This window comes from Pongo pygmaeus, chromosome 5, assembly GCF_028885625.2.
Source record: "Pongo pygmaeus isolate AG05252 chromosome 5, NHGRI_mPonPyg2-v2.0_pri, whole genome shotgun sequence".
In the NCBI taxonomy this organism is placed as follows: domain Eukaryota; kingdom Metazoa; phylum Chordata; class Mammalia; order Primates; family Hominidae; genus Pongo; species Pongo pygmaeus.
Genome location: NC_072378.2, coordinates 57,144,058 through 57,160,245, shown reverse-complemented (window position 1 = coordinate 57,160,245; position 16,188 = coordinate 57,144,058). Strand labels below are relative to the sequence as shown.

The following is a 16,188-nucleotide window of genomic DNA, read 5'->3' as shown; positions in this document are numbered from 1 at the left end:
TGTCACAGAGCTCCTCTTAACTTTTATTCCTTCATTTGAGATTGAGGAATTAAAGTTGGTTGTTCTGAAGGCAGTTCCAGCCAGAGATTTTATAATGTAGGATTTTTTGGTAGTTGTTATTTTGTTTTGCTTTTACCTTGATAAACCTATATCACCATTTTAGAGTGATCCAACAAAAGAGCCAAACTGTGGTATCTACTGTCATTATTATAGGCCCGCCTTTGATCAAAGGAAACCTTCATAATGTATTTTATTAATATGGAAAGTTGCTTAAAGGTGTGTGTGAGAGAGAGAGACAGAGAAGGATTTGCCTTGTTATGAAATTATACATTGGTTTCTTGAAAAGAACGTTTGACTGGTAAATGTTTATCTAGGTCTCTAATCATTCATTAATAACAATGTGGGATAAGGAAATGCTATGATTTTAAATTAAGTGAAAAGCGTCTGGAGCTGCTCAAGAACTGGATACAATAAGAAAATGTCTGTGCTCACAGATCCTATTCTCACATATCTCCAGTTGTCTTCATTTCAAGCTTAATTTCTTTTGTCAGTATTTTAATATGAAAAGTATTTCCAGATTTTGTTTTTTTTTTCTCTGAAGAAAATTGAATAGGGCCATTAACATGTGAGTTGCTTCTGCTTGCTGGATAGCTTTTCTTTAAATGAACTTTTTGACATTTTTATATATATATATATATGTGAAATATGTATATATTTCAATTAATAAGATTTATATATAGAATCATCTTCTGTTACATAGAATTTTTTTTCATTGTCACCAGAAAACCTCATTGAAGATGTGGGAAAGGCATAGTCTTAGTATTGTAGTAACTTAACAGGAAGAAGAGCAAGTGCTCATTAAAGATACTAACTAAGGTTCACATCAAGATAAACTGTTGTCAAGATCAGTTGGTGAATCTCGTTTCTAAATCGGTTTACTTTAGGGTCAGAATATTCTACTTTCTTCTAAATATGAACTATATTCCTATGAAATAAATAGTTATTGCATATTCATATGATGTATATCTTTGGAAACGTTTAGCCATTTATGTGAAGAAATTTAATAGTTTGAAAACTAAAAATATAGTATGCTTTCAGTTTTCATTAGCTAATGGCTTATTTGTTTTAGAAAGAACAATTGTTGCTCTTAATGCCTGTTTATGTACTTGCAGCACAAAACGCATATCCCTTGTTTGACTTCTCATCCTGATTTCAAGAGCTATCAGGCCAAGCGTTATTCATTGATAATAGTGCGTTTACTTACATAGACATTTTTCACTTACTGCACATTGAACTTAATACCTCCAATCCTTCAACCCTAAAACCTCCATGTTTCAGCTGATAAAATTGCTCTTTTCTATGAGTAAATAATATATAAATAATAATAATAAACGTGAATGATAAAACTTTTCTGTGATGTACATTGTTGCACTTAGTGGGAAGACTTTTCAGGGACTTTACTTTTAAAAGATTTAATTAAACTTTAGGAATATAAAATGAGAAAATGTTACTGTTTTGCTTATAATTCAATTAGTAGTTGTGTACTTTTCTGAAATCATCTGCTTTAGTAGATAGTTTAGCTGGATTATATCTAGTAGGCTACATAAAGCAAGTAAAGCTACATTTTGAAAACAGCATTATGATTTCTGTATTGTGAAATAATAGTGTTGGCTATTTTTCAGGAAAACTTTACTTACCTTATTATGTATTTCTCTCATTATGAAAATGTGAGGGGGCTGGGCACAGTGGCTCATGCCTGTAATCCCAGCACTTTGGGAGACTGAGGCAGGAGGACTGCTTGAGCCCAGGTGTTCAAGACCATCCTGGGCAACAGAGTGAGACCCCATCTCCACAAAAAAGTTTTAAAATTAGCCAGGTGTAGTGGTGCGCACCTGTACTTGGGAGGCTGAGACAGGAGGATCACATGAGCCCGAGAGGTCAAGGCTGCAGTGAGCTGTGATCATGCCACTGCATTTCAGCCTGGGTGACAGAGCAAGACCCTGTCTCAGAAAAAAGGAAAATGTGAGGGATCTAGATATCATGATTAATATTTAACATGGTTTAATATATCTTGATTTTATTAACATTAGAGACTATAACATTTATAGTAGCTGTCTAAACCAAATTTTGGGGGAAAAATAAACCAGTCCCGTTCTGCTCTATATATGAGCTCTTACATGTTATCCAGGTAAGACTTTGGAATGTGATTTCAAGTAACAAAGATATATGTAAATTATTGTGACAAATTTTAATATAATAGCACAAATCTTAATGTGAATCAATATAAAAATCAGTTCAATAAAAAAGGAATTTAGTTATTAAATAAATGGTATATACTTGAACATAATTAACTAGGGAATATTTTCCCATAGCACTGTTTACTTCCGAACTGTGTCATGGCCATTTTCTCATTCACATTCCCACTCTAGTGTAAGTGGTGTGAGGACAGTGGTGGCTATGTCTTTACAACATCATTTTTCCAGTGCTTACATGTTGTTTGGCAGACAGTGAGCGCTATTTTTTGAATCATTTAATTTATGAATGAATTATTTGTGCAGTTTTAAAAATGTACTACCCACCTCAAATGTGAGGTTGTGTGTTGCTCCTCTTAGCTTTTCATAAGCCTACATAGAATAATATTGTGCTAATGATTCAGAGTTAGAGTCTAACTAAGGTGAACTGAATTAGAGCCATTCTTTATTATGAAAAGTTCTGTAAGGATCTTAGAGTGTTTAGAGAAAGGCACTCACAGATCTCAAGGAAACTTTATTATTCATATTGCCATGAATAAGTAGTTTTCTAGGCTTACATATCAAGAGAGCTGCAGCTGCGAGTAAGACTCTTGGTCTCTACTATTTCCCAGCCTAGTGCCCAATCCACTGTTCAAGCGTGGTAAGTATAAGACCATTTTTCTTTCTCTTATCAGTGCCTTATTACAGCCTGTGTGCTTGAACACCACAGAATCAGGTGCTTGTTGAAATATTTCATGTCTTGAACATGAAAAATTGGCATTGATATTGTGATGTTGATGGATATTTTTAAATCTCTTTTTCTTTATAGACAGTCATATATCTAGTCAACTTAATGACGGCCACATACTGAGTTGCATCTAATAATTGTTGAATGGATGAGTTACCAATAGAGTTTTCATTATGAAAAGATTTTTTTAAAAAAGATTCAACTCTTAGGTTTATAGAATGAATATTGAGATAATGTTTTCTCATTAAAGGCACAAAAGTTTCCTCCCACATCTTTTATGTAAAAGTAACAAAGAAAGTATAAAGTTGTTTTTACTAGAACTGCCTTCTTCATTTGGAGTGAGCACAGTTTTGTTCATGTTCAAATGATTATTTTATGAGATTGAAGAAAGACCGCTTCATTTTTAACTCTGATACTCTGACGATTTTTCTTATTTTGTAAAATAGAGAATGTTTAGATTTTATTTAAATAAAACTATTAAATTTCCTGCAAAGACTAAGAGTTGGCTTGCTGAATTTATTTTCAAACAGTATTTTTAAAAGGTATTTTAAAAGTATTTTATCAGTAGATAAAAATCTGTGGAGGTGATTTTGTTTATTAAATATCTGGAGTCAGTGAGTACCACTCTTGGGCCTTGTGTTAACCGCAAGAGTACTGTATGGTTATTAGTAACTACTAATATTCATGTCAGCAGTGCTGAGAGCCCCTCACTGGTAGGAATACTTTACATTTGGAGAACAGTTAGATTTGAACTTGGGCTTCAAAAGGGAACGGCAAAAACACTCTGGGCTTCAAAGTGATCTGCACTTTGCATCGCAGATACTGCTGAAGTATCAGATTCTTCAGTGGAAAAGTGTGGTTTCAACTGAAGGATAGGGACCTACGTAGCCCCCCTTTTCCCATTTAGTATTCAAAAGAGTGCGGTCTCCGGACCTTCACAAAATAATTTCTTCGCGGATCTCCCAGTGCCAGGTTCTGCCTCCGCAAGCCCTACGGATCCCTTCCCATTTTGAAGTAGTCGGCGGGGTTTCCGCGGTCTTTGAACCTGAGCTGCCCCTCTCCCCGGTGGCCGGACTCGGCCTGCTTTACGCTGATGTCACCACAAGCTGTTACATTGCAGCCTCTCGGCTTCGAGGTACCTCCCACTGAAACCGCTCGCCGACTCCCGGGAAGAAGCGAAGAGTCAGAAGAAAGATGACTGCGAAGTTAAGTCACGGGAGGGCGTAGCACCGAAGTGGTAGAGAGCTGCGGCTCCGGAACGCCCGGCAGGCCCAGGGACGCAGCAGATGGTGCCTGAAGAGAGAGGGCGTTGCTGCAAGCGCCCTGGCTGGAGAGGATGCCTGCCGGGCATCGTGGTGCCCTGAGGAGCCGCGGACAGCGCCGGAGCTCCCTTCCGGAGTTCTCTTTCTGCTGCCTCCACCGCCACCGTCTCTCTCTAGCCCCAGCTGAAATGAAGGCCACACCGCGGCCACAGAACTTGGTTCAGTTTCAAAGGCTAATGTAGTCCCTGGGTTTTCTGCTCAATGTGAATTACGCTGCCTGTGCCTTGGAGGAAGCCGTGGAGCTCTTCGTTGCTGCAATTGCCTCAGGTGGAATAAGCCTTCCTAAGGAGGACCAGATAAGAATCTTTGGAAATGGCTTTTTTTTTTTTTTTCTTCCAGAAGCTTAGTAGTACACCATGCTTTCTGTTTACTTAAAACGGTTGCTGGATTGTACTGCCCTGAGTGTCTAAAAGTCTGGTGTTTTTTTTCTTTCTTCCTTTGAGTAGTTCTGAATAGCATTGAAGAAGCTTAAAACAGGAAGAAAACCTGCCTTTTCAATCAAGTTTATTTATAGCTACTCCCCTCTCCAAAAAAAAAAAAAAGTAAAAGAAAAATGTAACTTTCTCATAACGTTAGACTTAACTTATTTTTCTCTGAAGATTTGTTCTGTGCCTTGATGTGAACAATACCAGGTCCCTGTGTTTGTCTTTTAAATTTCTGGAGCATGGTTTATTTACTAGAATGGTGGAGTTCTGCAAGCCATCTTTAAGTGGATTACAGTTAATCAGAGCTCTGCCGAAATTAACATTCAGGCTGTTAAAATGCTTGCTCATTTGGAAATTTTAATCTGGAAATATCAGACTAAAAAGGGAAATGGACTGACAATGGAATGTTCTGAGTGTTTGAGCCACTGTTAAGTGTGTGTTTGTTTATTTTCTGTGTTTTGGAGTGTGTGGACGGGAACTTTGGGAGCTGGGAAAGGTGGACAAAGAAGATTTTTGTTCTCTGTTATTGATGCACTTTATTGTTTAGAATCATCCTAAAATCAACCAGGTAAAAGGATAGTTGCATTTATACTGATGCACTGCTGATGACCTTAAACACCTCATGTATTATGACATATATTATTTGAGCATGTGTCTTTATGCTAAAGACACTCCATAGCTCTGTTCAGAAGTATACTTTCTTGAAAGATGCTTTATCTTATTTCTTATCTGTGTCAAGAGCTGCAATATTTGTTTTAACTATCTGCAAAATGGGGAAGCCACTCAGCAGACCAGACTGTTTACGTCAGAATCCCCCATGTGTAGGGAAGGGTGAAGAAGAGGAGGACCTAAATATCGAAGACTGTTACGTCCCACAGCGGTCAATCTATGATACTGTTAGACTAAATGAACAGATAGACTCTGGTTCAAAAGGTAGTCTATCTTCCAGGCATTTTACAGATCGAACTTTACCCTACAGTCACAGAACACTGGATGTTAGTTCTTTATGCTCTAATGGTGCCCTTACTTCTTCCAGTGTATTTGAGCTGAGAGGTCGGGAAGCTAACAAACTAGATGAAAAGATGATCTTTGATGCACTCAAACTAAATAGTGATATCATTAGAACCACAGGATTACCTAAAGCCAAATCTCATGCGGAAAAGAAAGAGCATAGACGGTCATGGCGAATGTTTGTCCCGGCCAATTTTATGGATTATGCAAACAAAAGTGAAAGCTCTTTTGTTGAACCTACTGATATGTCAGATGCTGTTACCAAGGCCAGCAAGTGCAGATGGGGTACTAATTCTCTCACTTCGGAGGAGGATGACTCTGGTTTATGTAGCCCTCCAGCAGAGAGGGAAGAAAAACAGGGCATTTTAACTGGAGACCAGTCACAAATTAAAAGTTTGTCTTCTGCTGAAGATATTCTTGTAACAGACCAATACAGACCATTTTTTTCTGTTAATTCCATTAGCGAACAGAAAATCCCACTGCTTTCATGTCAGAGTGCCCACCCTGATGAAAATTTCAAAATGATTTTACATGATGTTTCTCCACTAGAGGAAGCAAAACGTGTCAATGGTCAAAGGGAAATCCACGATGAAAACTGTTGCCTGCAGAATAATTTGAAAGAGAGCCCTGTGAACTGTGACCCATTAATTATGCCAAGAAATAGAGAAAATGAGCATATTTTTAACCTTGGAGAAGAGGACAAAACATATGGACCTGGAGAATCTCAAATCACAGCACAAAGTAGGGAACTCTTGAAGGATTCCCCTCAAGATTTAGATCTCTCTCACACAGATCTAGGGGAGAGTGATGTAGATTGTGGTGGCACCAGCTTAGTAGAAAATGTGACACTTTTGACACAATATAATTCAGGAGAATGCAACATTGCATCTAAAGAGGAAGTGGAGGCTCCTCTTTCTGCCCAGGAGAGCGAAATGCTCTATAAGAAGTACTCCCTCAAATTCATATCAGCAAGAAAGAAAGCAGCACCCAGAAAAACAGGGGCCCAGGCAGGAATATTGGACACAGTCTGCAATGGCTTTCAGTTGGTTCAGGTAATTCATGGAAATATGAAACTCTGCAATGTCAAAAGTTTGCGGTTCTGCTAAAAGTTTGTGGTTCTGTTTCAGAGTGGTCACTAGTGTTTCTAATAATAATCAAATCCACACTTTTGTTTTGGGGGTTTGACTAGCACCCTGCAAGATGCCACATATTGATAAATGGATAATTAGAACAAATTAATAGGGACTGTTTTGGAGAAGAATTGTTATTCCCAGCTGTTCAGGGTCCTGTTATTGATTGTGCAGATGGTGGCCATTCCCCTTCATTTAGAAGGCCTCCACTGTGAATATATGTTAATGTTAGGCTTTTACACAAATTGTGGTAAAGACACTGCCATTTAAGGGCCATTATATTGGATTTATTAAGCTTGAACAGGCTTAGTCATGAAGGTACAAACAGTATTATATTGTTATGGCCTGCAAAGTACTCTATCCACATTAAGGACTTTTTTTAATATGTTGAAAAATTTCTCTCAGGAGCTCTGCATATGAGAGTAGAGTTATTATGCTGTACTTTGCAGGCATTATAGCTCCCAACTTTTTGTGATTGGTGAATGAGGTAAGAAAGTAAAGGGTGCAGCCTTGTAATAAGTAGAGGTTGCTTGTCAAGCCCGTAATTTTTTTCTTCCCACTCAGATTGAAGTTCAGCTATTTTGGTACTTTTACTAAACTCTTCTGGTAAACTTTGCCTCAGAGGTAATTTTATTTTATTTTAAACTTCTCTTCATGCTTGTGTGCTGTGGGTTAGATTGGGGGAAAGGCTCTCTTTGTAGGTATTTTGTTAACATTGAGAGATAAGGAACTTAGACAATATCAGAACAGTTCCTCTTCTCAGTCTGTGAAATAATTGTTCTTGTTAGTTATGCCCTTTTCTTAGACATGCAGTAAATGGCATGCTAATTTAAAAGCTTAGCAAATTAACTTTTTTCTGTAAAGGATATTTCAGTTTATTTGTAGAAAACAATTAAATCTTAGGGGAGTATATACTCTTTAGTAGTTATCTTTTTAAATCCTTAGTATATTTTTGGGGGCGCTTTAGAAAATTATCAGATTTACCTAGATCTGCTCCGATATATACCCCTGAAATTAATTTAAAACCAAGATCAGAGGTTAAGGCAGTTTAATAGAACATTATTGTTATCCTTTTGTCCTGAAAACTATATGAGGGAAAATAAAACGTTTCCTTGAATGCTTATTTACAGGTTCCTGGAATTTAAAAGGTAGCAGTTTTTGTACACCCCCACCCTCTACCCCCACTTTTTGATAAGTAGTAAAACATATCCAAAGCTATTAGTCCTAAAAGTTATAACTTAGAAAGTGGTATAGAAATGAAATTGAATTATAATGCCAAATTCTATCTTCAACATTTTGTTGCCAAGTTTCTGTTTACATATTTGATGAATTTTACCTTTTTGCAAAATTATGGCGACTTCCTAAGTTTTTCCTCAGTGATTTGGGTGAATCTTATAATTTATTTGATTATATGTAATTGATTTTTAAATATTTATTATTGTTATATACAAACTGCCAGTATGGAAATTATCTATATATATTTTCTGTGGAAAAGGCAGTTTGAGTTTTTAGCTAGGAGGAGATTTTAGAGAAAATGATCATTAATTTGTTTGCTGTTCTCTAATTTACTCATATATACAGTAACACAGAAGTATCCTGTATGCTAGGCCTTAGACCAGAGTCCGGAGGATTTGTCTCCTGCAGCCTCTGCATCTTTCAAAGTTATTTTTCATACTGTGTCTGTAATTTTTTTCCTTAAGTGCTATTTTAATATGTGCCTTTATTATGTTTCCATGTATTATGATTAACTGTCAAATCATTGGTATATTTATATAGTGCCCTTCAGGATAATGACTCAGAATCTCAAACTATGTTTTACCTTAATATCTATGTGAAACTTTCCTTCCTTAGTTCCAATAATTTATTTTCCTCATGGCATCCTCCAAGCCCTATATTAAAAACATATTATCTATGAAAGAGTTGGCTCATACCTGTGATCCCAGCACTTTGCAAGGCTGAGGTAAGAAGGTTGCTTGAGCCCAGGAGTTTGAGACCAGTCTGGACAACATAATGGGACCCTGTCTCTACCAAAAAAAAAAAATTTCTTTTAATTAGCCAGGCATGGTGACATGCACCTGTAGTCCCAGCTACTGGGGAGGCTAAGGTGGGAGGATGGCTTAAGCCTGGGAGACAGAGGTTGCAGTGAGCTGTGATTGCGCTACTGCCCTTCAGCGTGGGTGACAGAGTGAGGCCCTGTCTCAAAAAAATAATCATAATATTGATGTATCTACTCCCAGTATTATCTGTTAAGGGATTGATGTCATCCACCTAAGATAGAAATATAAATTTCTATACTGATATTAATTTGGCAAATAAATATTGGCACATATTACATGCTAGGTACCATGGTAGGCCCAGGTCATAGAACTACTGTAAGGAAAACAGAAATTTCTGTTTTCATGGCACTTGTATTTTAATCTAGCACATTAAATCCTTTGCCAGTCACAGGCAACTGGGGAACTGTAAGTTGGATGGGATAAACAATAAGGGAGAGATTGCTAGGAATCCACTGTCGGTGCAGGTATGGGTGACAATGACTACAGAATAACCAGAGTTGCTGTGGTAGTAAGATATGTGATCAGATCCATGGGGTGAGGTCATTGTATTTCTTGAGAGTCCATTGGCATCTTTGTAGACATTGGGGAGGCTATTTGTGTAGGGATCCATATTATTGCAGCACATGCGTATGTATTTTTCATTTTCCTATCTCTGTATTTTGGCCCTCCTGCCAAGCCATGTTTTGGCCACTTGGCTCACCTCATCCTGTCCCTGGTTTTCCATTTCCAATGTGAGTCTCAAGCTTCAGTTGCCAGCTAGCAGCAGCCATTCTTAGGAGAGCCTATTAGGATTGCCTTGCCCATGAAGGCTCATTTTGTACTTATTTTATGTTTTTGCTCTTTAGCATTTTCTGTTAATCTTTTGCTACAGTTAAACTGGGACAATAGAAACATTCTCATCCTATGATAATGAAGCAATAAAGAGAGGAGACATGTACTGTCTTCTTGGTTTTATAAGTAACTTGATCAAGTGTGCTCAGAATATCATTCTTTAGTATTCTCAAATGTTTTTGATGTGCTACTAATTTATATTTAGTTTCTTTCTGTTCTTTAGAAGGTAGCTATGACCTGTGGCTAGACAATGAAAATTATCTTTACCTCTGTAATAATTGATGGTTTCCACAACCTGATGCCTAAAAAAATGCTTATTATATATTTGGTTGATAGGTAATATAACTCATATAATTATTACTCTTTTAACTGCAGGTATTCCAGAAAGAAGAGATTGAACCCTTGCAAGGTAAACAGCAAGATGTAAACTGGTTAGGTCAAGGCCTTATTCAGAGTGCTGCCAAAAGCACTAGCACTCAGGGCTTGGAGCATGACCTGGATGATGTCAATGCACGGTGGAAGACTCTCAATAAGAAGGTAATTTTCTCACCCCCTTCATTGCTATTTTTGCTGATTATTATTCATGAGCATTTGTGGTGACCATGAATCATATTTGTGGTAGCCAAACTTTTCTAAGTATGTCTACTGTTTTATATTACTGTAAACTGGATGGCTCAAACTCAGATGCCTACTGGAGCTAGGTAGGGAATCTAAATGAAAGGAAGCAAACTGGGTAAGACAGAGCCTCTTCCTGCTGTTATCTCGCCTTTGATCAAGACAGGGTCACAGATACAACAGTGCAGGTATGATGGGCACATGCATCTGTAAGGGTACAGGTCACTACTTAGTTCCAGAAGATCATTGACATGTAGGGACGTAGGCCCACTGTTGCCAGATATTCTGTTTACTTTCAAAATAACCTGGAAATCTCACTTTCTATGTGAAACCTTCCTATTTTCAAATATTAGCAACTAATTTCACACTGTGCAAACAAAGTTATGTCTTTATGTCATTCCTGTACTAAGTCCTGCCACCTTCACTGTAGACCATCAACCCTCAATTACTTGTAAGATGTAGGTCCAACCTTTTTCTCAATTCCCATGAGAGAAAACACTAGAAATAATGCTCTGATATCTTAGGGAGATAACGCTGACATACGATGGCAGGCAGCTCTTACGAGACATAAATTATCAGAAAATTATTATGGGATGGCAGTGCATATCTGGTTGTTGCAGTGGTGGTTACTCTTGTTGTTTTCTTTCCATTGACATCTTAAGCAGGTGCCAGGTCTTGAAACTATATTATTCATTCTTTAAAGTCTGATACATATTTGTAGTGCACCTTAAACACAGTTGGAATGCTGTATCAGGTGTAAATATAATCAATAGCACTTACAATATCTTGCCAGCTACTTTATTCAGTCCAAAAGGAAAATATCTGTGAGACAAGCAAGATATCTCTATGTAGGACACAGAGACTCCATTTACTGGAAGACAAAGGGCCTGGTTTGTTGAAAAAAGACTCCAGAGCTTGGAGCTAGCAGAACTTAATTGGATACTTTTGTTATTCTTGCCTAGCAAAATATAATTCTGATTCTCTCTGCTATAATAATTCTGTTTATTCTTAGTCTTTTAAAAATCATTATCTCTGATATTTATCAGAAGGAAATAAAATGCAATATTGATAAAAATGACTAATGTGCTGTTTCTTATGATAACTCTAAAATATTTGAATCATTCATTACTAATCATAAACGTATTAAGATTGAGTGCTCTACGTTGACTGTGATGGTGACCTTATTTTCATGCCTACTTGCTTAAAGTTTGTCTCCTTTTCACACCTATCCTGCCCACTATCGATACTTTGAGTAAATTTTAAGTGAAAAGGAAAAGAAAATTTGTGACCACATGGGAAAATAAGCATGTAAAGTAGTGATCTGTGCTCAGATTGCATTATTCTGTGAAACAAATAAATAAGTGGAAACAATTGGCACTTTGCAGGTGGCTCAGCGAGCAGCCCAGCTGCAGGAGGCCTTGCTGCACTGTGGGAGGTTCCAGGATGCCCTGGAGTCCCTGCTCAGCTGGATGGTGGACACTGAGGAGCTTGTGGCCAATCAGAAGCCCCCGTCAGCTGAGTTCAAAGTGGTAAAGGCCCAGATACAAGAACAAAAGGTAAGTTAGTCATGCTTTTGTATTGTGTTTCATATTAAATCTTAATAACAAGAGAAAAAATGCACCTTGTGACTCTTTTAATTAATGGATAACCTAGTTAACCGGTTATTGCTGCTGTAGACGTTATTTTGTTAGTCATTTGACAAATATTTATTGAACATCTACCATGGGCCAGGCCTTGTTCCAGATGCTGGGAATATATCCTTGAATAAAAAAGATGAAAATTTCTCATTGAGTTCAAAACCAAGTGGGAAGGGTGTGGCAGGATTGAAAGACAATAAGTAAAGTAAATAAATGAATGGTGATAAGTTAGCAAGTGATGAATAAAGCAGGGATCGGGGAGAGGCATCAGGAAGCAATAGAGCAAAGATGAGGGACCCAAAGTGCTGGAATGGAGGCAGGGGTGTGTGTAATTTTAAATAGGGTCATGAAGGAAGGTCACTGACAAGATGGCATTTGTATGGAAGTATCATTGTTCCCCTATATATTAGGTTGATCCCTATGAAATTGTCTTTTTATGTATTAAATATTGACAGTTTCTTTTGGTTCAACCTATTACTAAAGAGACAAATATTTGATTCATGTATGCTGAGGAATGTGCCATTGTGTCTTTTGACACTACTAAAATGGGGCCAGTTTGGGAAAATAGGGTCTTCAGAGGGTCGATATGTACCTGAGACTGACCACATGATAGTTTTTGTGCCCCTGATGGCAATGGTCAAGTATGAAGTATTTAATACCACTTTGAGTAGTAATCAGCCAGCCATGACTTGAGATGACATGTGGGAAGGATCCTAGAGCATGGTGTACTGTTAAGGTTTCTCCCCTCTGGAACTTTAAAAAGAAGGGGGTGGATTATGTTAATTACTTTATTTTAAAACTCAAAGAAAATTTTTAAAATTTTACATTAATTTTTTTTAATTTATAAAAAAGATACATTTTAAATTTCTCTTTCTGTGCCTGGCTTATTTCACTTCGCATGGCTAATAATAATGTACTGTATATTTCAAAGTTGCTAAAAGAATAGATTTTAAAGGTCCTCACCACAAAAAAATGATGAGTAGGTGAGGTGATGGATATGTCAATCAGATTGATTTAATCATTCCACGATGTATACATATATCAAAGCATTGAATTGCACCCCATAAATTCAATTATTATTCATCAATTAAAAATGGAAAAAAACAAAAAATTCCACATTTACCCTGAATTTTTTTTTGTATTTAAGACTTACTGCTTACTTTAATTTCTACATTTAATACTATCTCCCTAGAAGTTTTTGAAAACTTCAGCATATTGGGAAATTATACCAATTAGAAATAGGTTTAGAGGTAAGGATTAAGGACACATAACTAGAAACACATTGCATTTGTGTGATTTTTGCATAATACAGCGTCTACCATTCACAATTTAAAGTTAACTCCCAGAGTCATGATGCTTAGCCAACAAAACCTATTAATTGATTTTGCTTCTTTAATTGCTAGAAGCTTTGTTATTAAAATGTATCAAAGTAATTAGTTCTCCTTGCTGCCAAAGCACCTGTTGTACTTTGATTATATCATGACTTTAGTATATAAAAACCTGTGCCAACACAGTTTGTATGTCTTACCCTTCTCTTTAAACAAGTTCCTCTTACCTTCTGCCTTGGTGATCCTGATCTCAAAATACTCTTTTAGCTTTTTACTTCTGGGTAACTGTCAAATCTTTAATCCTTAATTATCAGTCAGGATCATTAAGGAAGCAGTGAAGCATAGCGTTTTATACACTTACGCCTTCCTCATTGCTGGTAGCACAGTGCCTGTGCACAGCAGTTGCTCATGAGCCATTTGTTTGATTAGATTAGAGCAAGGTAAAAGGCTAATTATAGCAAACATTTCATTTCAGGTGCTTTGAAATGTTTAATTAGAATCAAATTGAATTTTGTTTCTGGTGCTAAATCCTGAAATATTAGTCTTATTTAGCCAGCTTTAGAGATTTCTGACATCTTCTGCCCTCTCTTCCTGTTGACAATCATGTGTAAAAGCTGTTTTAGTTTGCAGCCTCACACAGATTTTAGGAGCCAGTCCCACCTAGTAAAAGGAGCCAAGAGCCTCTCGTTTTAGCCTTGTTAACTTGTGAACCTGGGCTGAGTCTTAACTTCCTTGTCTATAATGGATTGTTTAACGTGGGAAAGGGTTTTGAAAACAGTAATGATTTATAGGAACCTTTTGTATCTTGACAGGGCAGATAGTTGTTGAATGTTTAAGGCATTCTTATTTCAATCCAATAATGGAGATTTTGCACTTTTTTCATGATTCATTGGAGTTATCCTAAGTGGCACCTTCTACCGTATTATTCTGTATTAAAAAATTAATAATGAGTTTAGTGGCCTTACCAATATTAGTTTTGTCTACTATGAATAGCCCCTGCCACAGTGTCTGACTCAATAGTAATAAATCATTAAACAAATGAGTTACTTTTAAAATCCCGCTTTTCAGATCCTTTGATATGTGCATACATACAAAATACATTTTTGTCATATTTCAGATGTACTTAGAATACATTTTACTTTATATGCATACAGTTATTTCCTTGCTTTTTTATATTTAATGTTTTGTCTCAAGCTGCTCCAGAGATTGTTGGATGACCGAAAATCTACGGTGGAGGTAATCAAACGAGAAGGAGAAAAAATTGCTGCAACAGCAGAGCCCACAGATAAAGTGAAGATTTTGAAACAGCTCAGTCTCTTGGATAGTAGATGGGAGGCATTGCTTAATAAAGCTGAAACAAGGTAACTTATATACTTCCAGTTCTTTTGAAAGAGTAGCAGTGGCCTCTGTCTACAAAACTGACGTTTTGTATTTCGGTAATACTTTTCTTCAAATCATGATTTTCCTATGTTTATCATGTATGTGAACAGAGATAGCAAAGATTGTAGTGCCTCTTTCCTCATTCCTCTAATGGTAATGGCTTGTCACCGCTATATCCCAACTTTTTAAGAAAAGCATTTCCCTTGCGGGTGATTACTTCATTTGTTTGTTACATAGTTACTGCCTGCTTACCCTGCATCAGGCACAGAGTTAGGTCTTGTGTTATAGGGGTGAGCTGGGCAGATCATCTCTGCCATCAGATAGGGTACAGTCTAAGAGGGTTTATAGCCATTGAGAAGTAATGATAAATGTAATGTCTCAAAGTAGAAATACAGGTTGCTGTGGGAGCATATGACAGGAAGAACCTAGCCTAGGGGCAGGGAAATGACAGTTAAGCTAAGTTTTAGAGGGGAATGGGAGCTAGGAAACAAAGAAGGTAGAAGGATGCTCTTAACTTCATGAAGGCTAGGAAGCCTAGAGCCTGGCTCCACTGGGTGTTTGTTCTCAACAATTTTATTACAAAACCCCAACCCATATTTCAGTATCTGCATTGATGCCACATTGACTAGCCATAGTAGTACCTACATTGAAGGGTAGTCACCTAGGCTGGTTGGGTTGAAAATAGATGAAAATAGAAGAATCGCTGACCTGAATGAGTATGTTATGTAAATTCCCACCTTCTTTGGAACCAGAATAGTGAAGAGAAGGATTTGTCTAAACTTCAAATACAGAGTATAATTAATTATAGCTTTAGGGCCATAGAATGAAGTGCTCCCAAAGAGGTGAAAAATCTCATGTTGTCCTCTGATATGTGTCAACACATTAACCGTTCTGTGTAATGCCCTGGGAGCTGTGCCCTGGCTGCCAGGGGAGATACTCTCAGTAATTTTAAAATAATAAGTGAGTGAATGTCTAGATCTCTGCTTTACTACCATAACTAGTCTTCTTTTCCTAAAACTTTCTTCACAGAGATATTAAATTGAGGGATATTGGTAATGGTTATGATTCATGCCCAGATTTATTGTGGACAGTTTAAATCATAGTAAGTGAAATCCCATCACAGAATAGTTATTTCCACTGATTTTAGATGACTGGATATTTGAATTTAGAAGAAAAGGTCACAGATAGTGATAATCCAGAGGTAATTATGAATATAGTAATTTTATTCATTTTTAGGATCAAATGTATCAACTGAAAGTTTTTAAAAATGTGTGTGTATTGTGATATATTATAGAAATTATATTTAATAGCTTGCGCCAATTTTCTGTAATTCTCTTCTTCCTCATAGAAAGCTAATTTTTCAAAACATGTAATTCCCTGAAAATTAAACATGATAAGAAGTTTAGGCAGCAATATCTCTTGATCCCAGCAGAAATTATGTATACAGGATTTGATACTGAATCAGGTACTCCA

At 36.9% G+C, this 16,188-nt stretch overlaps 2 protein-coding genes across 23 annotated transcripts in view; both read left to right on the top strand.

Moving 5' to 3' along the window:
* Positions 1 to 16,188, top strand: part of DST (dystonin) — a 481,968-nt gene that overhangs the window by 393,445 nt on the left and 72,335 nt on the right. For all 22 annotated transcript variants that reach the window (XM_054493134.2, XM_063666280.1, XM_054493142.2 and 19 more), the window contains 3 exons: positions 10,131 to 10,292; positions 11,756 to 11,926; positions 14,530 to 14,696. In XM_054493134.2, the coding sequence (XP_054349109.2) occupies positions 10,131 to 10,292; positions 11,756 to 11,926; positions 14,530 to 14,696 (500 nt within the window). The remainder of the gene's footprint in view (positions 1 to 10,130; positions 10,293 to 11,755; positions 11,927 to 14,529; positions 14,697 to 16,188) is intronic.
* Positions 1,115 to 8,908, top strand: LOC134739728 (microtubule-actin cross-linking factor 1, isoforms 6/7-like). Its single transcript, XM_063666285.1, has one exon. It carries the CDS (start codon positions 5,386 to 5,388, stop codon positions 6,841 to 6,843), a length of 1,458 nt encoding a protein of 485 aa, XP_063522355.1. The 5' UTR covers positions 1,115 to 5,385; the 3' UTR covers positions 6,844 to 8,908.